The sequence below is a fragment of the Bombus bifarius genome, unplaced genomic scaffold (assembly GCF_011952205.1).
Source record: "Bombus bifarius isolate JDL3187 unplaced genomic scaffold, Bbif_JDL3187 scf7180000008199, whole genome shotgun sequence".
In the NCBI taxonomy this organism is placed as follows: domain Eukaryota; kingdom Metazoa; phylum Arthropoda; class Insecta; order Hymenoptera; family Apidae; genus Bombus; species Bombus bifarius.
In genome coordinates this window covers 3,907,799-3,930,277 of record NW_022884505.1, presented here as the reverse complement: position 1 = coordinate 3,930,277, position 22,479 = coordinate 3,907,799, and the positions used below count along the sequence as shown (strand labels likewise).

At 29.4% G+C, this 22,479-nt stretch overlaps 6 protein-coding genes and 1 long non-coding RNA gene across 9 annotated transcripts; 4 read left to right on the top strand and 3 right to left on the bottom strand.

Moving 5' to 3' along the window:
- The first annotated feature begins 1,471 nt into the window (after nt 1-1,471).
- Nucleotides 1,472-7,532, top strand: LOC117210350 (probable cytochrome P450 4aa1). Of its 2 annotated transcripts, none has more exons than XM_033453292.1 (7): nt 1,472-1,706; nt 3,665-3,833; nt 3,992-4,369; nt 5,479-5,536; nt 5,652-6,187; nt 7,017-7,196; nt 7,277-7,532. In XM_033453292.1, exons 1-7 carry the CDS (start codon nt 1,692-1,694, stop codon nt 7,459-7,461), a joined length of 1,521 nt encoding a protein of 506 aa, XP_033309183.1. In that variant the 5' UTR covers nt 1,472-1,691; the 3' UTR covers nt 7,462-7,532. The 2 variants fall into 2 exon arrangements, with proteins under 2 accessions (XP_033309183.1, XP_033309182.1); XM_033453291.1 differs by lacking the exon at nt 1,472-1,706 and adding an exon at nt 2,247-2,503.
- On the bottom strand, nt 4,322-5,962 carry LOC117210355. Its single transcript, XR_004488094.1, has 3 exons — nt 5,825-5,962; nt 5,259-5,443; nt 4,322-5,183 (listed from the first exon to the last, which is right to left on the bottom strand). It is a non-coding gene; the product is annotated as an uncharacterized LOC117210355 (long non-coding RNA).
- A 381-nt stretch (nt 7,533-7,913) lies between the features above and the next one.
- LOC117210354 (selenoprotein K-like) lies at nt 7,914-8,819 on the top strand. The gene is made up of 4 exons (XM_033453297.1): nt 7,914-8,109; nt 8,227-8,308; nt 8,389-8,463; nt 8,545-8,819. The coding sequence occupies exons 1-4, from the start codon at nt 8,091-8,093 to the stop codon at nt 8,636-8,638; spliced, it is 270 nt and encodes an 89-aa protein (XP_033309188.1). The 5' UTR covers nt 7,914-8,090; the 3' UTR covers nt 8,639-8,819.
- Nucleotides 8,820-8,931: 112 nt separating this feature from the next.
- Nucleotides 8,932-13,461, bottom strand: LOC117210348 (HBS1-like protein). 2 transcript variants are annotated; one of them, XM_033453289.1, is made up of 10 exons: nt 13,196-13,461; nt 13,026-13,091; nt 12,645-12,944; nt 12,530-12,571; nt 12,336-12,413; nt 10,477-11,029; nt 10,179-10,408; nt 9,914-10,109; nt 9,625-9,830; nt 8,932-9,550 (listed from the first exon to the last, which is right to left on the bottom strand). In XM_033453289.1, the coding sequence occupies exons 1-10, from the start codon at nt 13,236-13,238 to the stop codon at nt 9,096-9,098; spliced, it is 2,169 nt and encodes a 722-aa protein (XP_033309180.1). In that variant the 5' UTR covers nt 13,239-13,461; the 3' UTR covers nt 8,932-9,095. The 2 variants fall into 2 exon arrangements, with proteins under 2 accessions (XP_033309180.1, XP_033309181.1); XM_033453290.1 differs by lacking the exon at nt 12,336-12,413.
- A 48-nt stretch (nt 13,462-13,509) lies between these two features.
- LOC117210351 (cytosolic non-specific dipeptidase) lies at nt 13,510-16,143 on the top strand. Its single transcript, XM_033453293.1, has 6 exons — nt 13,510-13,594; nt 14,088-14,212; nt 14,291-14,741; nt 14,882-15,307; nt 15,395-15,868; nt 15,948-16,143. Exons 2-6 carry the CDS (start codon nt 14,172-14,174, stop codon nt 15,990-15,992), a joined length of 1,437 nt encoding a protein of 478 aa, XP_033309184.1. The 5' UTR covers nt 13,510-13,594; nt 14,088-14,171; the 3' UTR covers nt 15,993-16,143.
- Nucleotides 16,038-18,562, bottom strand: LOC117210352 (alpha-L-fucosidase). Its single transcript, XM_033453295.1, has 7 exons — nt 18,382-18,562; nt 17,806-18,106; nt 17,423-17,674; nt 16,996-17,358; nt 16,695-16,913; nt 16,393-16,616; nt 16,038-16,293 (listed from the first exon to the last, which is right to left on the bottom strand). The coding sequence occupies exons 2-7, from the start codon at nt 18,077-18,079 to the stop codon at nt 16,201-16,203; spliced, it is 1,425 nt and encodes a 474-aa protein (XP_033309186.1). The 5' UTR covers nt 18,080-18,106; nt 18,382-18,562; the 3' UTR covers nt 16,038-16,200.
- Nucleotides 18,563-18,636: 74 nt separating this feature from the next.
- LOC117210353 (ubiquitin carboxyl-terminal hydrolase) lies at nt 18,637-20,287 on the top strand. Its single transcript, XM_033453296.1, has 8 exons — nt 18,637-18,822; nt 18,918-18,970; nt 19,059-19,070; nt 19,270-19,398; nt 19,473-19,618; nt 19,701-19,842; nt 19,905-19,980; nt 20,092-20,287. The coding sequence occupies exons 2-8, from the start codon at nt 18,935-18,937 to the stop codon at nt 20,247-20,249; spliced, it is 699 nt and encodes a 232-aa protein (XP_033309187.1). The 5' UTR covers nt 18,637-18,822; nt 18,918-18,934; the 3' UTR covers nt 20,250-20,287.
- The last annotated feature ends 2,192 nt before the right edge of the window (nt 20,288-22,479 follow it).

Genomic DNA, 22,479 nt, shown 5'->3' with positions numbered 1-22,479 from the left:
ATAAACACATATAAAATAAATTATTCATGAGGAGTGCTTAAAATAAAAATGGCGATGATATAGTTTAAAATTTAGAAATAAAGAATTTACATCAGATATTGAATAAATTTATCTCGATGAAATTAATAGTCGACGGAAACCTTTGATCTGTAGTATTTAATGTTAATTTACATCAGATGTTGAACAAATTTATCTCGAATAAAATTAATGGACGATAAAAACCTTCAATTCGTAGTATTTAATGTTAACGCGTTATTAACCGGTCACGAATAAACACACGTTTGTACATTCATGCACAAACATTGTCACGAATAAACTTATCCTTTTATGCACAAGACTTTACTTATTAGATTTATACAAGATAGTCAGTGGCACACGTCAAGTTTAGCATAAAATAACCGGTCTGGTTAAAAAAATGCTTTTAGTAGAAGATAAACATATAGATAAACGCGCTTACTAATCCGCTAAGGTAATCTAAAATTTGCGCGCGCATTTATGGTGGTTCTCATGGTGACAGCCATATTAGGAAATTATATACCTAGTCTATCCAATATGATGTCATAAAGTAAATAAATTTGGAAATCAAAATACTTAACTCAACAGCGTTAGAGGAATATAGAAGCTTAAGTTGAGAAATCAAATTCCATGAAATGTAAAACTAAAATAAAAATTCCTTGATGTAATTTTGAATAGAACGATCCAATATCGTAAACATAGAACAACACCATAGAGGTAATTGTAAACGCAAAGATTAGTATGTATGTTCCCTGTTTATGACATTACAATTATTTCATAATTTTAATTGATTACTTGTAATAATTTTAATTTGTAAGTTTTTATTTTCTATAGCAAAGACTGTCTATCGTGTACAACAAAGTAAAATATACTAAACACAAATTGCAAGGATAATTGCAATTAGAATAATTGGCAATCGTCCAACTTAGAAATACGTACGTATGTATATCGTAAATCACAAATAATTATATTCGACATCTGATTTGTATTTGCAGAAGATCGTTAAGGCGGGAGAATTTCAAAGTAAATAAACGCGTAACAGTATTTGTAAACCATTCTATTTCAAGGTTTTCGTATACCACCATCATCTTATATAAATTTGCTTTATAGAAACCATATGAAACCCTACATTAGGTCCAAAAATAAAGTACTGTCTATTAGTAGAATAAAGCAGTTTCTGCTTAGGTAATTTTTATTATTGATCGATTATCACTAGTTTTATATAACAACAAAAGTTCCTTTACCTATTATTAATAGATTCGGTCACGTAATAAACGACTTATTAATTACAGTGATGATACACGCCTATATAACAATATGATAACTTATTCATCCGAAAAAGTTTTCGAGGTTCCTTCCTCTCGACTCGACCCTGACAGGAAGGATGCGCGTAAAGTATCATCTTCGGTGCTCGGTGCTCGCCTCTCAGAAGTTGAGCGAGAAAAAAAATGTTTTATAAAGCAGGCCTGCACATATCAGCGATACGTGATTTGTTTGTGAACTGCTTGTTAATAGACCCCGTAAACACATCACACTTCGTATTCCATTACACCTATATAAACCACTACTATTCATCGGCGAGGGTTTAGTTGGCCGATTACTTTAATCGTGTAGTGAGTGTAGTATGTGAAGAGCGATTCGTTTTATTTCATGTTACAAAGGATTATGATATTCCTATGGTGTTCTTAGAGGTGAGCGAAAAATAGTTTTTAAAATCATCATAAAAATGTTTATCACGATGTGATAAACTTAATGAATGTAATAAATAGACAACGGATATTTGTGCAAATCAATACTTTTACGAACCCTATTAAAGAAATGAAATGTAAGCAGGAATTTACTTGAATACACATAACAAATACTCTTCTGCAGATATTTTATATACTTCTGCATTTTCAAATCGTCTGTAACTGCATAAAAATCCGCGCTCTATTTACTAATACAGGAGTATCAGCATCGATTAAAATAAATGAATATGTATTGTAATCGTGTCTATTTATTGTTGTGTAAATAAATTTCAATGGAATCTTACATGTCATCGGTAAGAGTAAGAAGTGTTTCGACCATGTGCGTTCCCCTGATTCTACTGGAATTTCATATTATGTACTTAATAAGAATGTGTCTTTTCATATGACGCGGTAGCGAAGAAGTACAAAGAATCGACGTGTTGATAAAACCAATAACTTTACATAGCTAACGAGATAATGACATAATGCATACGTAGGTAAAAAGAAAATATATTTGTAGGGATGAAATTAAAAGTTTACGCGACTTACGATGCAAGGTATGACGTATTCAAAATACATTATGGACTTTGAGCAAATCTTGAGTGATCCAGGAATCTGGTGGGAGCAGATGCTTAAATAGGATACGCCGGAGTTCCATGTTGCAGTCTCAAACACACATTTTCTCAAAAAGTATTTCACTGCATCGATAATATAAGAAATTATACATCTAAAACAATATGGTCGTTACAGCTCAACAAATAGTAAGTGACGACAAGTATATTCTGTTATCGAGTTTAGTGATTAAAATTCCGTGAAGTTCGGTTTTGCGCAAGTTAGTTGTAAGGAAACGTACGGAATACGGTTTTGTGCTGCGAATACTTACGCGTATTTTCAATTATTCATTCAGTTACTCATTGTTACTATTATCGTTATAATAAGAATGCGAATCGTTATACAGATTCGTACTTTCACTAACACAAATAGGAACGCAGGACCAAAGAAAGAAACGAAAAAATTCACCTGCTGAATATTATTTTCCGCGCTTTTACATTTTGTACGAATCCACCTGTTGAGTACTACTTTATGTACTTTTGCATTTTGCAACAGCCTTGTGTATTCTTTTACCCTCGAGTTTTCTAAGTACATAAAAATAAGTAGATAAAAATCTGTAGTCTAGTTATTATTATCGTAATTTATTTCTGATCGCAGTAGCTTATTTTTTGTTGTCATACATTGTTATTCGACTGGCATGTGCACGTAGACAATAACACGTTTCTATGAACCAATTAATAGAAGATCCAGCTTGAATAGTCAATGAACGTGATAAAATAACTGAACAGATGTCTGTATTAAACGGTTTTCAAATGAGCATGTGTAACTCTCATCGTTTTATAATTTTAATCCTTAAGATACGAAAAATCAACGATGCACGTTGACAAGTTTATTAATATAAAAAAAAGATATAATATCTTAAAATGACTGAATGTCAAACTAATCGTAGTCTATGATCACTGATACAATGCTTTATGTTAACTTGAAAATATTTTAGCCTGTCACTGACCAGATAGTTAGGCAAAACATATTTTAGAATAGAGCAAATGCATATACAGTTACAAGCATATTGCAAGACGATGCCTGACACGTTCGCTAAGAAGTTAGTTTCTTTTTCACTTTGACAGTCGAAAATAGATTAACTACGGTGTGAAAATATAATAGGTGCAACATTTTAAAAATAGCTGGTACGTCACTTTTATTTTGAAAAGTGGCGAAAATAATGTTAAAAGAAAATATAAACATTAAATGTTGAATATACTTTACACTTAAATGAATCTTTAGTTTCGATTTTAAACTTGAACTTTATAAGGATTAACTTGTTACAGAAGTTAATAATAGAATGCGCGCTTTTTTTTTTGTTTCACTAGTGGGAGCATACACCGGGTGAGGCGTGGATATACCTCGTCATTTTGACCAGCATTTATATTTTATACATACTGAAAAATTATATCAGATGTGTCATTCATGTTTCTCGACTAAACGGCCCGAAAGCTGTACCGATTATTGGAAACGTAAACGTTGCTCTTGAAGAAAATTGTAAGTCACTAATACTCGGTTTAAACGAATTTTGAGAGATTAATAAATTAACGTAGAAGATAAATTTGCTAAATAAATGATCAAAGTAAATAAAGTGCAAAATATGTTTATTAAGTTAATGATAAAAATATTAAATTAAATTGTTATGTAAATTTCAGTCCTTTATAGATTAGCCAATGAAAGTAAAATTTATGGACGTTTTGTTAAAGTATGGGTGACAATATTGCCATACGTGGTGCTTCTGGAGCCAGAAGATATCCAAATGGTGCTCGGTAGTACGAAGCACACGCGCAAGGTATTTTTCTACAAATTGCTAGATAATTTCCTTGGGAAAGGTTTGATTACAAGGGACATGGAAACCTGGCGGGTCCATCGAAAAATTTTACAACCTGCTTTTCATCTTCATATTCTCGAGAAATTTACGAATATCTTCGCGGAGCACGCAGATAGCCTGATGAAAAAGTTTCTTGAAAAGAAGGACCAAGAAATCAATATTACTACTTTCATTAATGATTCCGTTTACAATATCTTGAGTGGTAAGTAAAGACGTGTTTAATGTTAAATTATAAATGAAGACGTTAAGTGATGCGAAAATATAAATTAATTCTTTCTCCATAAATTTCATAAATAGCTGTTTACTTATCTCTTCCTTTCGACGTCTTTTGTAAATTGTAAATATATTTTATAATTACAATTAATATATAAAAATATATAATATAAATATATAAAATTTGAAATTATAAATATTCCATTCTTTTATCAAATATACTATATTACAGACGATATCTTCTCTTCCATTTCATATGCCATAATTATGTTCCTGATAAGGTTTACTAATAATTAATAATTACAAGGGCTATCGTATTATTTCGTATTCAAATGAAACGTACATATTTTACATTATTCACGACAATTAATCTTTTGTCATATACTTTGTTATTTGCAAGTAATTATACAGAAGCATAAAATTTGTACTTGGAAAAGGTGATACTTTGTGAGGTCGTCTATAAATTATGTCTTATTCAATTTGCATAATTCCATGCAAGTGCATTTTGCGCATAAGTTGCACAGCCAATAATCTCTTAGTGGAAACATTCGTATCCTTTTGGAAAATATCGTGAATAATTCGCAAAACTTTTATTTATTTTATATCAAATATTCAGTAATACTTTTTTACGATCATACAGTGATAATATATGGCAAAATCATTTAAATTAAAAAATCGCTAATATATTATGGTCTATTATTAAAATTCTACTAGACTCTTAAAATATTGCACAACATGTAAAATACTAAAACATTGTCATATATATTAATATTATCCGACCTGCTATACTTGTTGGTATATTGCTGAAAAGATTTTTATTGTTAATAGCGTTGACAAACTTTTTATTCGATGTGCAAACAAAATGCAAATTTCTTTACCTGAAAAGCAGATGTCTGGCAAACTTCTCAATATCAATTAACATATGAAATAAATTTTAAGTTAATCCAGTATCCAGAGTTAGCGAACGAGTCATAAGTTTTCATTGAAAAGCTTCTTACTGCTGTACAAATATTTTTGAGCGTATATGTATTTTGAACGTTGCGTTTTATTTCTTGGAATGACCCTGTAATATTTGAAGTAATTATTAACTGTTTGCAGAAACAGTTTTGGGAATAAACCAAAGGACCAGCGAAATGGACGATCTGCCTTTCCGAAAGTGAGAATCGAAGATGCATGTTTTTATATTTTTCCAACGCTAGAACATACGATAATCTTTGTTAGCAATTAGCGATAGAGACAAATAATGTAGTATGTCTGAATTTTCGTTCCAGGGGACAAATTATGCTTCTATACCGAATGATGAGGCCTTGGCTATTAATGGAATGGATTTACCGATTAACGAAGTATGGTAGGGAAGAGCAAAAACAACGAAACGAGTTATTCGATACTTGTTTTAAAATGATGAAAGAAAAACGCGAGCTTTTACGAAATAAAAAGTGTGAACCTGATGATCAGACAGAAGAGACAAGAAAAATGTCTTTGCTGGAATACATGGTGGAAATAAACGAAAAACATCCTTGCTTCTCCGATAAAGACATCGTCGAAGAATGTTGCACGTTTATGTTAGCTGGGCAGGATTCGGTTGGCACCGCGACTGCGATGACGCTCTTTCTTTTAGCCAACAATCCTGAATGGCAGGAAAAATGCATAGAAGAACTCGACCGAATTTTCGACGGAAATCCAAAATTGCCTACGATAAACGATCTGAAAGATATGAAATGTTTAGAGATGTGCATCAAAGAATCATTGAGATTATATCCTAGTGTACCGATGATAGCCAGGAAACTAGGCGAAGATGTGAAAATCGGTATAACCTGAATCTTTTTTCTTTATATAAAATTGAAGAGTTTTCTGAAATGACGATCTATGACCCTACGATACCTTCTACTCAAATAGTTGAATCATTATGAAACTTTTATTTATTTTGTAAATGATAGAAAGAAACAAAGTTGAAGCATAGCTAAGATTAACAAAACTTCCAACGCAATTTAGTCGGTTCATTATTTTGTCTTAGAAGCTCTTTTTCCAGAAAATTTCTTCAATTATTACGCTTAATTTAAACGATACAAAGCTATCTCCTCACCGATCTCAATGTTCTTAGAATGTGTTGTTGTAAATGTTAAGGTCCTCACTATGAACAACTTTTTTCTCAAAAATATGTTTCTTTGGTATCATATGCCTCATGAATTTTAACGCGATCTTTTTTAGCTTTCACAGTGATGTATAAATAACCAATGAAAAAAAAAAAACAATAAAAATTCCAGTCACTAAATTCCAAATGGAAGTAGGAAAACAATAAATAGGGTTAAGCTATTTAAGTGGTGGCGCTCGCGTAGGAAACACGGTTATAATTTGGACGTGCACTCGCATACATACACTATAATTATAATATCTAACATACAATTTTTTATAAAATATAGGAAGAGGGTACACATAAACATGTTTTAATATATAACTTGAAAATTAAGACCGAGCACCCATTGTGTGTATAGGAAAAAGTTGTTCGGAATGATGATTCACATATTCATAATCGAAATCGGTGAGAAGATGCCTATATGACAGTTTCACTATTATTAGTAATATAAAACGTCTTTACAAAATTTGAAATTACTGTATAACATCAATGCGCATTTTAGGAAAATATGTGATACCAACGGGTTGTAGCGTGTTAATATCCCCATACGCCACTCATCGTTTGCCGCATCATTTTCCAGACCCTGAAGCATTTAAACCTGAGCGTTTCGATGCAGAAAATTCCGAAAAGAGGCATCCTTACGCTCATATACCTTTCAGTGCTGGTCCAAGGAATTGCATCGGTATGAAACAGCTTTTTAAAAAACTGGCGTTACTATAAATTTTAATACTTTTTATTTAACTAAATCATTTATTCGTTCAGGTTATAAGTTTGCAATGCTCGAAATGAAATCCATGATTTGCGCAATTCTTAGAAGATGCAGATTACAATCGGTCCCTGGAAAAGAGGTGATACGACCGAAATTTAGAATGACAATCAGAGCGCAAGGAGGGCTTTGGGTAAAAGTTATTGTACGCGATGAGACGCCAAAAAATGTTGTGATATAAGTGTAAATTATTGTTTTAATATATTTAATTGTGTAACAATCAGTATACCAATTAAAGAGGCCTTTTTTAAATTTTGAATAATTTGACGAAATAATGACATTAAAATCATCCTTTAATGATACAAAAGCCTACCATAAAAGTCATTTACATTTTTATTTAAAGATTGAATATGTAAAAGAAGTAAAAATATGAACAAATATTTAATAAGTGTTAGGTAAATAATTTTTTAAAGTACGGTCTTCAATGTGAATACTATGAATCATATGTATGTATTTTATTTAGATATACGTTGAATAAAAATGAAATTTAACATTTATTTTGTAAATAGGATTGGAAATTAAAAATAAAAATCATAAAAAGAAAAATCTCATTAATTAAAAATGCTTAATTAATATTGAAACATGTTTAAACATATGTATATTATACATGTGTTGTATAATATAATACTTCTGAAGTTAACGCTACTTCGTTATTGGTGCTTCTGTATGACGTGGTCTTAAAACGAACTGTCAAAGTACGAAACTCGCAGTTGAAGTTATGTTTACATAAACGTGATTAAGCACTATTTTATAGCCGAAATAGATATAAAAACAAATTAAACAATATCTTTTATAAAATAATCGTGAAACATGGTTTACGTATCAAATGGTAATGAAGCTAACATGAGTGAAATTTCTAACATTGTATAATGAAAATTTTTTATAAATATTATATATGTAATTAAAGCGTTTGTTGTAAATACAATCATAATTAATAAATTTTCAGATGGAAGCGTCTTATGTGGTACTCCATTGCATTTAAAAGTGTTTAGATTTTTCACAGGTATAATTTTCATGGTTATAATGTTGTAAGTAACCTATAACATTTCCTATGATTTATTAAATTGATAAGGAAGCAGATGCGTAATTGAATAAATTATTTTTATAGTTTTAAAACATTAATCAATCCTAATATGAACAAATATGGAAGCGAATATACAAGAGATTATAGACCTGGATCTGGGTAAAATTATAATTTTTAATATAACCGTAAACAAAATTTTATATTTTGGACATAATGTTAATATCATGTTTTCATATGTAGTCCACCACGTCCACCAACTCGTAGATTAGGAAGACCTAACACAGGACATACTGTTGATATTCCATTTGGAGGATGTAGTAGTTGTGCTAGATAAAATAAAGGCAAACCTTTACAACAGTAAAGTAATACCATTTAAAAATTTTTACGTGATTGCTATAATTATAACATGTTCAAAAATGAAATTACTTAAGAACTTGGAAATTTTTATAATGAGAAGATAATGGGCAGACATCTTGAGAATAATTTTATTAAATGTATTAGATTATTTTTAAAAATGTTATAAACCATTATAAATATATCACACATTAAACATGCATTAAAAAAATAAATGAACTTTCTATTGCAAATTAATTTGTATGTACATATATATAATTACAAATTTATAGATACGGTATTATGTTAAGTCTGGTATATTTCCTGCAATATACAAATATGTAGTTATATGCATATAGCTGCAATATGTAAATACATAGCTGCACATAGTGATATTTAAAATTAAAAATGTGTTCATAGAATTAGGACTGCAAATACATAAATTTTTTATATTATTGTTATTTGATTTTTGTAATCAGACCAGCTGCAATAGTAGTTCCTTCTACACGTAACATAATTCTACCCAGTTGTTTGATATCCTTATATAATTCCATACAAACTGAATTTTGTGTTGTAATCTCAATAATAGCACTTGAATTTTTTGGTAAACAGCGTGGTTTCTTTTTTATCATTTCACCAGTACTCCTATGAAGTTGCGCTACTAATTTTGTAATAACAGCTGGTTGAACTAAAGATTGTTGATGAATTATTACAGGAAGACCTTTCATAATAGGTATTTTCACTGCAAATACAACAACATGTGCTTGGAAACGTGTTGTTACAGGAACTGGATTTTGAGGATTACAAATAATATCTCCAATCCCAACGTTTTGTTGATCAATTCCAGATAATATTAAAGAAACTTGATCTCCAGCAAATGCGTTTGTTATAGATACTTCATCTATTTGTAAACCTAAAAATTAATGTCACAAACTTTAATTGCAGGTATCCAAATATATATAAGAAAATCATACATGATTGACATACCTTTAATCACTGCAGTTTCATTTCGCGGTAATACTAGAACTTTATCACCTAAAGCTACCATGCCTGTTTCTACGTGACCAGACACACAGAATCCAGATCCTGTGCCTTTAAATATATCGTTAACCGAAAATCGAAATGGTTTATCTATATGGCGTTCAGGACACTTGAAATTATTAATAACGTTGACTAATGTAGGTCCTGTATACCTGCATGATTATACACAATCACAATTAATACATTATTTTATTTTAAACATATATGTTTTAAATAAATATTTAAATAATTATACCAATTAGATAAAGGTTCTTTAGGCTTTGTTAATATATTTTCACCAGATAGACCACTACAAGGAACAAAAGTAACATTATCCTTGAACCCAGCTTGTTTCAAGAATACACTCATTTTGCTTACTATTTCATCAAATCTCTCCTTTGACCAGTCTACTGTATCTAATTTATTTATTACTACTGTCAACTGTGATATACCTGTAACAAAAATTAGTCATTGTTGGGAAATTGAATAATTTCTCAATTCCACGTGAAAAATTTGAATACCTAATGAACGTAATAATAGTGCATGTTCTCTAGTTTGACCTCCACTGTCAAAACCAGTTTCAAATTCTCCTCTAGTAGCATCTACTACTAACAAAGCTACATCAGCTTGAGTAGCACCAATAATCATATTAGGTATGAAATCCTTATGCCCAGGTGCATCTAATAAAGTAATACATTTTGTTTCTGTTTCAAATTTAGAATGACCAACATCCATAGTAATTCCACGTTCCCTATTAGAAGAATATACAGAAATCAATTAATACTAAAAGAGTCTATTGACTTTGTTTCCATTAATTACCTTTCTTCTCCTGTTTCATCAAGGACCCATGCATAAGCAAATGATTGTTTCCCTATTTTTTTACTTTCTTGTTGATATTTGTGAATTAATCTTGTTGGAACTTCTCCTAACTCGCATAAAAGTCGTCCTAATAAAGTACTTTTACCAGCATCTACATGACCAACCACAATTAAATGTAATTGTTCCTTGCTGTCTCCTCTTTTATCTTTATAAATCTTTGCAACATCTTTTTCTTCATTGAATTTTATTTTAGGATCCAAGTCAGGTGTCTGATGTCCTGATACTGGGGACTGACATCGCGGGCTATTTGCGTTCGAGAAAGCTGCTCTTTTTTCCTTCGAAACTATATTTTCCTTTCTTTTTACTTCTGGACTATTATAATCAGAATATGGGCTTTGAGAGCGAGGACTCTCAGTACGGGAATTCAATAGATCAGTATTTTCAGTCCCGCTTATATTAAAGCCTTTTACAACAGATCGTTTCCCAGCGGGAATAATTTTCACATTGGAAGGTGTTGTAGCTTGAAATGTATATTTGGATGACAATTTTTTACCTATCATAAAATTTATTGTAGGCTATTGTTATTTTGATATTAAATATAAAAAGATGTGTAAAAATTTTAATATAAACATATATTATATTAGTTCAAATATTAAAAATACATTTTGAGTTTAAAAATTCACAATTTTCGCTTTAAAACTTCGGAAACAATATTTACATGAAAATAGTACTTTACAGTAAATATATATAGTCATATAAATAAAAGGAATTGATTTTTAATATATCATATTACGTCATCTTACATATATATCAATTGTGACTTTTCATATATATATATATATGTATACGTATATATTCATAAAATTTATAATTCAACCTTACATTCATTGAAATATTTAATTATGACATTTTTTACCACAGAAACTTTGCATCTAATTCTAAATCTGTATGTTACTATATATTTTGTTAAGTACGAGTGTAAGGAACTGAAAAATTAAATCTTTTTATTGTTTTATGATGTTCTTGTTGAGGTTTAAGAATTGGCTTTTTCAATTTCCATGTTCTGCACAATGTTCTACCAAATAAAGATACGTTTTTTTTGGTATATGGAAGTTTAACATATCTAAGATAACTTAAATTTAATTTTGTAGGTAGCGTAACATATGGAATTTCAATATTTTCATTAGAAATCTGTAAGGTTGAAATAGGAATGACGTTGTGAATGTCTTCTAATACTTCCGATTTTGTATGACAATCACCATTTGTAGCTAAAAATGTGGTTTTTTTCAAAGTAGAATTTAAATCAATGATCCAAGGATCTGGTGATGGTGTTCGAGTACCACTTACATTTAATACTGGGTCATTTTGTGACTTTTCACTTTGCGAGTTACTTTCAATAATAGTGTTAGGATAATCTCTTGAAAAGGCAAATGCACTAAATAAACTTTGTTCAAATGAATCCATAGAATCATCTGTCTTTCTATCATTTAATATACTACCATCTATATCTTTTTGAGCAGTAGGTAAATCTAACTGTGTATTATTTATATCACTACAGTCATCTTTCTTAATTGATAATTTTGGTATTATAAAATTTGTCTTAGGCGACAAACTTTTTTCGTTAGAATTTGAATTATCAATTAAACTGCTATTTTTTCGTAAATGATGTGCTGTTAAATCAGCTAAGGTTTTGAATGCTACTGAATCCGAATTATTTTTGAAAGATGTAGAACTTGACAATGGGGAATTAACAAGATTACTAAACCCAGACAAAGAGGAAAATCTCATAGGAGAGTTACTAATAGCTAAGTCTTTGAAACTTTCTAAATTATTCATGAGACATACATTCTCGTTAGTACCTTCAATATTCTCTTGTTTGTTAAATGATAATTTGGGTATAATGAATGAATTAGACTGAGGCTTAACAGATGCAGCATCTTACCTTACCAATGGATGCAAAGACAATACATGAAACAAAAAAATTATAGGTTAAGAAATAATACTATGAAGTTATTTACTAATAAAAATATTATAATGTTGATAAATGATATACCTGGGTATGGTTCTAAATTATCCTTATTAGCCATAGATGAACCTAAAATAATTAAATTACTTTATAAAATATAAAAGGAATACTAAAAATATACATATATATATAATACACATACCAGTAGCAGTTTTTGGAGAAGATTCTTTTAATATTAAATCAAGGGCTATTTTAACATCAAAATTTGATTGAATAATTTTCTTTTTGATCTCAGAGTCAGGTACTGTGTCTCCTATAACATTTTTTATAGGTTCCATGCATGACATGAGCTTGCCCAATTCGATGTCTGTAAGTGTTACATTTTCATCGTTGAAAGATATTGGAAGTTCCTCATTATCTTCGTTGTCTTCTATTATATCTGGTTCCGTAATAAAGGATGCAATATTTTGTTGCTTACTTCGATCAAATAAAAATTGTTCAGCTGCAATTTAAACCATGAATATTTAACACCACATCAATTGCATAAAATCTGATACGTTGAATACATATTTAACAGAAGTACCACTAGGAGATACACAGTAGTCATCTTCTACAGAATGTCCATAGACATCATCGTAACCTTCGTATTCTGTAAAGAATATGTTACGTTAAATAAACTCTTTAAGTTTAATCAACAGTTTAATAATATTTAAATAAATAAAATTATCGTGCATTTATTTTCTTTTCGTGTACCTTCTGAATAATTCATGCATCGTACATCGCGATGACGAGACATTTTATAAACTTTGTGCAAAAGATTGCAATAAAAATACGATAAAAAGATAGCCTTTTCTACTTTATTATTTATAATCTTCCATGTTACACAGAATAGATTCAGCTACAGCCACGGTTTATGTGACCGTGAGGTAAGCTAAATTCCGCCATCTACATTGACAACGTTTAACAAAATAACCGAATTTTCATATGTTATCCGATATTATGTTAATTACGCGTAGTATATTCGTCGCGTGGATATAATTTCACTAATGTATTATCACTAACATTATCAGTAACATATTTTACTTAAACTGTCTTTTACTTTCGTTTAAAAAGTATAAATAGCGTAACATGTATTAATACCAGTCAGTATATGTAAGTATATGAGCCTCATTTATAATTGCATGATTCTTTTTGCCGTTATTTCAACAGAAAATAATATTTTTTATAAAATATACACTATTTTACATTAAACTAAATAAAATTAAGAATATACTAGTATTATCTGGTATTACATAGAACATATACATCATAGAATGCATAGAGAATAAGAATAAAAATATGTTAATATTCTTGATATCAATTTTAATCTCAGAGAAGTATAGTTATATCATTTTTATTTTATTTATTTGCTTATATACATAGTTATCTAAATATTAAAATACTTCAAATATTTTGCAAATTTGACTCAAATTAACTAGTATTCAGATAAATAAACTTTGAATTTGAAACATAGAATATTAAAAGTAGGCTGTAAACTTATCAAAATTAAAGTAATAAATTTTGAACCACTTATAATGGTGCCAAGCCACGCCCATGAGATAACATTCCTGGCTTATTGTACATATATATATATACATACTTGCAGGAAACAAGTTTAGTTCTTTCATTGCTGATTGAAGATCATTTTAATCATTTTGGGAGATATACTTTAACATAACAGACAAAAAAGATGACTTCAGAACTTCCATCTACATTAAAACATCTATTTAGGTATATATTTCTATATAAATATTTAACTTATTTTATAATATAGGATTAATATAATCTTGGTATTTATTTCATTTCTAGTTATATTGATGATCATAAAACAGAGTATATAAATGACTTAAAAGAAGCAGTAGCTATAAAATCTGTCTCAGCGTGGCCAGATCACAGAAATGAAATAATTAAGATGATGAAATGGGCGGAAATGAAATTAAAAAATCTTGGAGTCACTACAGAATTGGCAGATGTAGGAAAACAAACTCTTCCAGATGGAAGTGTAATTCCTCTCCCACCTGTTTTGTTAGGAACTCTAGGGTCTGACTCTGAAAAAAAGACTGTTCTTATATATGGACATTTAGATGTTCAACCAGCATTAAAAGAAGATGGCTGGGATACTGAACCATTTACTCTTGTTGAGAAAAATGACAAATTATATGGACGTGGAAGTACAGATGATAAAGGCCCTGTACTTTGTTGGATTCATGCATTACAGGCTTATAAAGCTATTGGAACAGATATCCCTGTTAATCTCAAGGTATTTTTAATTGTAAATTTTCTATATGTTTTCTATATGTTAATATATTTCTATATGTTGATTTATTCAATTATAAACTTTCTATATGTTATTTTGCAATTTCATTTATTATATATTCTTTTATTGTTTAATTGTTGTAGTTTGTCTTTGAGGGTATGGAAGAAAGTGGTAGTGAAGGATTAGATGACCTTCTTTTAGCACGAAAAGATACATTTTTGCAAGGTGTAGATTATGTGTGCATATCTGATAATTACTGGCTGGGTACCAAAAAACCTTGTATTACGTATGGCTTAAGAGGTATCTGTTATTTCCAAGTGGAAGTAACTTGTGCTGTTAAAGATCTACATAGTGGTACATTTGGTGGATCTATACATGAAGGAATGGCAGATTTAATATATTTGTTAAATACATTAGTTGATGTAAATGGGAAAATTTTAATAGATGGTATTTATGATAATGTAACAAAAATTGTGGAAAAGGAAATAGAATCCTATAAAACAATAGAATTCGATGTTGCTGAATTCAGGGGCTCTGTTGGAACTAGTAAATTAGCTCATGAAGATAAAGTAAATATTTATAATTGAACTTACTACTGATATATTTTATACATTATTACATATATAGTTATACATTACATTATATTATATTGTTAGATTCAATTATTGATGCATCGGTGGAGACAGCCCAGTTTATCACTTCATGGAATACAAGGCGCATTTAGTGAGCCAGGTGCAAAAACTGTTATTCCAGGAAAAGTTATTGGTAAATTTTCAATTAGAATAGTACCAAATATGACTCCAGAAGATACTGTACAAAAAGTAACAGCATATCTAAACAAAAAATGGGCTGTCAGAGGTAGTCCAAATAAATTCAATGTCAGTATGTATCATGGAGGAAGAACTTGGTCTGAAAATCCTGATCATCCAAACTATGTAGCTGGTCGAAAAGCTACCAAGCATGTTTATAATGTAGAGCCTGATTTATCACGCGAAGGAGGCTCAATTCCGGTTACTTTAACATTCCAAGAAGTAACAGGCAAAAACGTACTACTCTTACCAGTTGGTGCTGGTGATGATGGGGCACATTCCCAGAACGAAAAACTGGACATTCGTAACTATATCGGGGGCGTAAGTATTTTCATTGACGATGGTATAATTTGTTGTAACGGTTTTACTTAAACTTAAGGATATTTTATTTTTGGTTTAGACTAAATTACTTGGAGCTTATTTGTACGAGATAGCTCAACTGTAAGGTACATATATATTGAAAACATAAGTAAAATGTGGGTTTATATTGATGTACTCAAGAATTTATTTTCTTCTTACAATACAATATACAAATAAAAATTTGGAGGGAACGGAAGTTATAAAACGCTATTTTGCGACTTACATGTATCTTTTTTCTCAAGTGAATACAAAACATCTTTAATAAAATATATATTTAGATATCATTGTTTCTGTTATTCTGGTTTTATTTTCAATACCCAAGCTGGTTGTCCTTTATCAAGTTCTGCTGGTAATGATACAATCAATTTTTCTTTACTTTGTTTCCACTGAAATTGAAAATTAAAGTTATTATTTTATCCAATTATATTTAATATTACTATTTGTGTAATATGAATTTAATATCTATTCAAAACATAGATACATACTCTAATTAGTAATTTAGATCCAAGTACTGAAATTTGTGTACTAGGAGATATTTTAAGCGATCCTAAATATAATAAACCTTCATTTGGCCATTCAAGGATTATAGCATAAATTTGTTTTATGTTTTTGCTTTGTGTATACCAAACGGTATTAGATAAAGTATCATTTTGTGTTATCCAAGGTTTGGTATTGTAAATAGCTTCTCCATTTATCTTTAACCACACACCTAATTGCATAAATTATATTTGGAACAAATTTACAATTACAAATACAAATAAGTACATTCTTGCGTTGGAGAATATACCCATTCCACGTAATCTTTCTTCGAATATTGGGCTAATAATGCCATCCTTTGTTGGTCCAACATTCATTAATAAGTTTCCTCCACAACTTACAGTAATTGCTAATTCTTTGACCAATTCTGATAAAGTCAAATATTCTGATAAAACAGCATTCCTACGAAATCCCCAAGATTTTCTATCAATTGTCATGCAGTTTTCCCATTTATGTGGTAGAAGTACTCCTAAAGATCTCAAAATACAAGTGAAATAAAGAAGCAATATAAATTTCAAGCATGTATGTTGGTTATACTAAATTGAATTTACCAGGATTATAACGATCAGAACATGTGTAAAAATCACCATGATGACATGGTATATTTTGTCCCCATCTATCATTTACTACAACTGTATCTTTCACAGGACTTTCATTGTACAACCAAGCCAAAAATTCTTTTGATTTCCAATAAACATCTGGTGCTTCCCAGTCGCCATCAGACCATACAATTTCTGGTTTATATTTTTCTACTACTTCGTGTAATTCAGGAATTATCTTTTGACGAACAAAAATTTGGGTTGTAAAATTGTTATCTTTATCAGATAAATATAGAGGATTATACCATTCATACAAAGAATGGTAAAGACCAAATCTCAAATTAGTTGAATTTCTTATTGCTGTAGCCAATTCACCTAAAAATCATTAATTACAGATACAAAATAATTTAAACAGTAAAAAAATCAATTTAATAATTACCTATAAGATCTTTTTTTGGTCCTACATCTGCAGAGTTCCAACTGAACGAATATTTTGAAGGCCATAATGTATATCCCTCATGATGTTTGCTTGTTAATACAACATATTTTGCACCTGAAGCTTGAAATAATTCACTCCATTGCGTTGCGTTAAAAAATTCAGCAGTAAATTCATGAGCAAAGTCTTGATATGTAAAACTAGGCGGATACCTTTGTTTCATAAAGTCACGGTATTTAGTATCAATCTGTTCTTCTGAAAATGAAAGTTTGTCTTGAATTCTTTATAAATTTATATCATTTTGCAAAAAGTAAAGAATTTTGACTGAAATAAATAAATAATAATATAAATTTGGTTGTAATTAATAGTAATAGTGATAAAAATACCTTTCCAATTATTCCAAAACCATTCAGAGCCAAAACTAGGAACACTAAAAACACCCCAGTGAATAAAGATACCAATTTTTGCATCATCATACCAAGTTGGAAGCGGACGTCTATCTAAACTATCCCATGTTGGAGAATACTGGTTTATTTCTGTTTTTATAGGGCAAAGTGTTTCATGGCTTTTTATATCTGACGTTTCTAATACATATTGATTTCTCCCCCACGTTGTATATATCATTGAGGAAATGAATAAAATGTAACTTTGTAAAATCATTGTATTGAACAGTATTTATACTATTTACTGCAAATAAATTATGGAAAATATTTACACAAATATTCATACTTTATCACATAAAAGATTAAAGATTAAGGTGGAAACCCGCTTATCGATTCTGATTTCATTTAATTTATGATAAGATTGAATAACATGAATTAATTAATTTTTTTTATTTGTCAAATTTGTTGTTTCATTATAAAATATGTTAAAATAATTGATATAGATATAATATATAAGTGAATTATTATGAATATAAAATCAATACTTAAAATAAGGGCGATAAATGTTCATAAAATTACCCTTTGTTATGTTTTTTAAAAATCTTATAAATATATTTTATAAAATAGAGAAAAAATATTCATTTTGATATATGCTTCTGACATATGTACATAGTATGTAGTCGTTGATATAAATTTCATGAAATAATCTGATTTTATTAAACCGGTAGCCATGTTGACTACTGCAGACAAATGAAAAATTTAAAAAAGTACATTGAACACTTTACCATAATACTAATAAAGCAAGCTACGAACAAAACAACTAAATATTTTGTTATTAATTATTCTATTATAAGTTCATTTTAATATTGATCTTATCTACTGCCCAATAATGTGTCATCAAATTGTGTCAATGTCACAGGATTTCGGCAAATTCGTCTGAGTGTGATAAATTGATAACAACATTAAAATTTTGCACGTATAATACGGCAAATACGCTTTTGTGAATTTATAATATCTGTTGTAAGTAATCGTTTTCGTAAAAATTCTTTTTGAAAAGTATATACAGCGAATTAGAAGTTAGAATATGAAACTTTAAATTTGCCGATATCTTTTAGAATCAACAAAATTCATCATGTCATCTTGGATTCCGATGGAATCTAATCCAGAAGTAAGAATTTGTATTTTCATCATAATCATTAAAATGAAAAATATATATGTATAATATCTTTTTACATAATTTCATTTCTTTGTTTTAGGTTATGACAAAGGTAAATCATAATGATTTTCCATTATTGATATTGATATTTAATCTTGTAATTATGTTATAAATAAGTCTTACATTTTATTTAAAGATTAAAGACAATACATCTTTTTATGTATTAAATGATTTATTTATATTATTGTAAAGTAAACTTGTTAATAATTTTGTAGTTATTAAACTTTATAATTCAAAGATTTGTTTTACAGTTTTTACATAAATTAGGCGTAGCAAAAGATTGGTCTGTTGTTGATGTTTATGGTCTGGAACCTGATCTGTTGGCACTTGTACCTAAACCAGTTGTTGCTGTTATTTTGCTATATCCTTTATCCAAAAAGGTTTCAAAATAAAGATTATATTATTACATCTTATTACATAAAGATCGTAGATCTAATAATTTTATGTGACTTAGGGTGATAATAGCTTAGAAGACAAAGAATCAGAAGAAGAAGATGTAAGTATTCCTAAAGATCCAGAAGTTTTTCATATGAAACAGTACATTCATAATGCCTGTGGTACAATCGCATTAATTCACAGTGTTGGCAATAATCGAGACATGTAGGTATTTCGTTAGAAGTACAGAATATTCATTTGTTTTTCAACAGACATATGTTGTAAATTGTTCAATTTATTTTTGCAGCATAGATCTTCAGGACGGTTTCCTAAAAACCTTTTTAGATGAAGCGAAAAATCTTTCTTATATGGAATGTGGGAAGCTTTTAATGGAGTCGGACGGTATTAGTATCACTCATAAAGATGTGGCACAAGAGGGTCAAACAGAGGTATGATTTTCTTGCTTTTTGTGTACTTACAGAAATGAGTACTAATCGAAAGTATTTGGTAGGTACCAAGCGATGAAATACCAGTGTACCATCATTTTGTAGCACTTATACACAAAAATGGAGTATTATATGAATTAGGTGAAAATTTTAATACTGCTGTATATACTTATATAATTATTTACTTAGTAAATAATTGTATAAATACTAATCTATAAGAATATCATATTATTTACATATGGGATTTTTTAGATGGACGTAAACCTTCTCCTATTAATCATGGTACAACTAGTCCAGAAACACTGTTAGAAGATGCAGCACGTGTTTGTAAAGAATATATGGCTCGTGATCCAGAAGAAGTGTGTTTCACAGTTCTTGCTCTTGCCAATAGCGATGCAGGAGCATTGTAACTCACTAAATACAATGTAGCATATCCATTTTAAGATAACTGTTGAAATAATTTATTTTATACATTATACATGTACATCTGCTTTTTATATTGCATTTATTAACATTTGCTTATTACTGTATTATAATATGGATATTCGCGATATAAGTACGTATCAAATGTAAAACATATCTATTTCATCGAATGATAAAACCATAAAAAATAATTAAAATCGCATAAAAGCGAAACTTCAATAGTTTTATATCTTTTATACTGATTTTATTATATCATTTTTTTATACTATTTTTTGACGAATAAATGTGACGCAAATATTTTCATAAATTTTGATTAATAAGATATGAATATAAATATATATATATATATCACTATCAATAAGTATATATCAATCTTATAGTAGTAGTTGTGTGATAGTTGTTTGTATCGTTGTTTATAAATATTCGCTCTAAGCAACTAAAAATATGTGTATCTGTACTTGCTATACTTATTAAAAATGTTTTTTCTAGAAAAAACGAAATGCATCTAGTATTCAAATTTATTATACAATAATTCCTACTTCTATGTCAACTATTTTTAAAATTAACATTATTATAAAAAATAATTTGTACAATTTAATTATCTTTAAAAGCTTAGATTGTTCAGCTTTCTACGTTGTATTATCATGTTAATGACTCATGTATTTCAATGAAATTTTTCCAAAACCTGGATGTAGATAAATAATTGTTTTTGACCTTGTAAAGCAAACCATTCATATCGTGGATAGATGTTTACGACAATCAACGTGTATACGAAGTACGTGTATACAAAACATTTGATAATCCTTGTATAGTTAATATATTTTTGTTTTGTCTATTATCTGAGGTCGAAAAACCTGTCGGTCACTGACCAGAACCTAGTAAAAGGCCTAGTTATTTTAGATCCTCCTCTGAAAGTGAGCATCTTGGCTCCACTCTCTAAATAGTAGCCTAAAAAAACACGAAATAGATCCGTGATTGTTTATTTACTATATCTTCCTATTTCTTGCATGATATGTTAAAATTATAAATAAAACGGGGGACAAAAACTTAAAAAATAACATCGTTGCAAATTATTATCGCTTTGATTCGAAATGAAGTAATTGAAGAATGTATACAAAATGAGGATATCGATAACAAACGATTAGTGTGCATTAGTCATTGTTAGTCATCTCAGTCTGTTTTAGGAAAAATTTTGCGGTGGAAAATTTTCTACGATCACTGAATCGTTTGATCTTTTTATGGGAAAAACGATACATAATGTCCAATAAATTTCTCAATATGTTGCGAAGGACGAGACGATGCACATTTTCTTTCATACCGGCTAATTCTTTAGCGACCCTATTACGTAAGGATGTTTCAATTGTGAGCGATATAAGCGTGCTGTGTAATAATTAAAAAATATATCAAGAGTGCACAATAGAAATAACCTATTAAAGTAAGGAGTCTCGCATTGTTCTTTATTGGTTTTTTTTTCGAAATTTTCCTTTAATTATTTTCAATAGACGATAGATAAAGAAAAAAAGTAACCACTGCACAATATATTTCACAACTTTTTGGTTATTAAATTAGAAATTGTAATTACTTTGTTCTTTTAAAGGATGATCAACGTCGAATTAATTTCCGAGGCAAAAACGATTCGGGAATCCCCAATAAGGAATTTCCAATCGGAGGTAACAGGATCTTATTACACTTGTACAAATATAGAATTCGATAGTGGTAGGCAAAGAATTCTATTAGTTCAACTCGATTTACTTGGACAAGCGCTACGTCATTGGAATGGAAAATTTGGAACGAAAAGATAGAAAGATAAAGCGTATTTCTTGCAGAGCTGGAAAAATAGGTCTTTCCTGACAAAAGGTACATGTCTCGTTCATAGACCATAAAATAATAAAAATAATAATGGATCTAGGATTTACAAAATCGAATTTAAAGTGGAATAAAACTTTAAAATGAGACGTATATACGTATAAACAAACAAAAACGCTATCAATACGTTATCAATAAAAGTATGATCGATATACGCATACCAAGCGTTATCACTTGAAAATGTAATATTAACATTAATCTGTCGAATGACTGATGCGTGAGTGATGACTACTTCTACATTTTCATAAATAATAGCTTTTTTCCAATTCCACGACAATTGTACATAATACTTTCACCGATAAAATGTGAATGATAAAACGTGTAGGTTGACTTTTTCAAACTACATCGTAT

Coding starts and splice junctions, on each gene's coding strand:
- LOC117210352 (XM_033453295.1), bottom strand. CDS start 18,079: ATGATTTTACAAAGTTACATTTTATTCATTTCCTCAATGATATATACA. Junction 17,675..17,805: donor GTTTTGGAATAATTGGAAAG/GTATTTTTATCA, acceptor TTTCATTTTCAG/AAGAACAGATTGATACTAAA. Junction 16,914..16,995: donor TTCTGATCGTTATAATCCTG/GTAAATTCAATT, acceptor TGAGATCTTTAG/GAGTACTTCTACCACATAAA.
- LOC117210353 (XM_033453296.1), top strand. CDS start 18,935: ATGTCATCTTGGATTCCGATGGAATCTAATCCAGAA. Junction 19,399..19,472: donor TATATCCTTTATCCAAAAAG/GTTTCAAAATAA, acceptor TATGTGACTTAG/GGTGATAATAGCTTAGAAGA. Junction 19,843..19,904: donor CACAAGAGGGTCAAACAGAG/GTATGATTTTCT, acceptor AGTATTTGGTAG/GTACCAAGCGATGAAATACC.
- LOC117210351 (XM_033453293.1), top strand. CDS start 14,172: ATGACTTCAGAACTTCCATCTACATTAAAACATCTATTTAG. Junction 14,213..14,290: donor ACATTAAAACATCTATTTAG/GTATATATTTCT, acceptor TTTCATTTCTAG/TTATATTGATGATCATAAAA. Junction 15,869..15,947: donor TTCGTAACTATATCGGGGGC/GTAAGTATTTTC, acceptor TTTTTGGTTTAG/ACTAAATTACTTGGAGCTTA.
- LOC117210348 (XM_033453289.1), bottom strand. CDS start 13,238: ATGTCTCGTCATCGCGATGTACGATGCATGAATTATTCAGAAG. Junction 11,030..12,335: donor CAAACAAGAGAATATTGAAG/GTACTAACGAGA, acceptor ATTTTATGATAG/GTAAAAAATTGTCATCCAAA. Junction 10,110..10,178: donor ACTATTATTACGTTCATTAG/GTATTCAAATTT, acceptor TTTTTGTTACAG/GTATATCACAGTTGACAGTA.
- LOC117210354 (XM_033453297.1), top strand. Junction 8,309..8,388: donor ATTTTCATGGTTATAATGTT/GTAAGTAACCTA, acceptor TTATTTTTATAG/TTTTAAAACATTAATCAATC. Junction 8,464..8,544: donor GATTATAGACCTGGATCTGG/GTAAAATTATAA, acceptor TTTCATATGTAG/TCCACCACGTCCACCAACTC.
- LOC117210350 (XM_033453291.1), top strand. CDS start 2,480: ATGGTCGTTACAGCTCAACAAATA. Junction 2,504..3,664: donor TCGTTACAGCTCAACAAATA/GTAAGTGACGAC, acceptor TTGTTTCACTAG/TGGGAGCATACACCGGGTGA. Junction 5,537..5,651: donor GACGATCTGCCTTTCCGAAA/GTGAGAATCGAA, acceptor TTTTCGTTCCAG/GGGACAAATTATGCTTCTAT.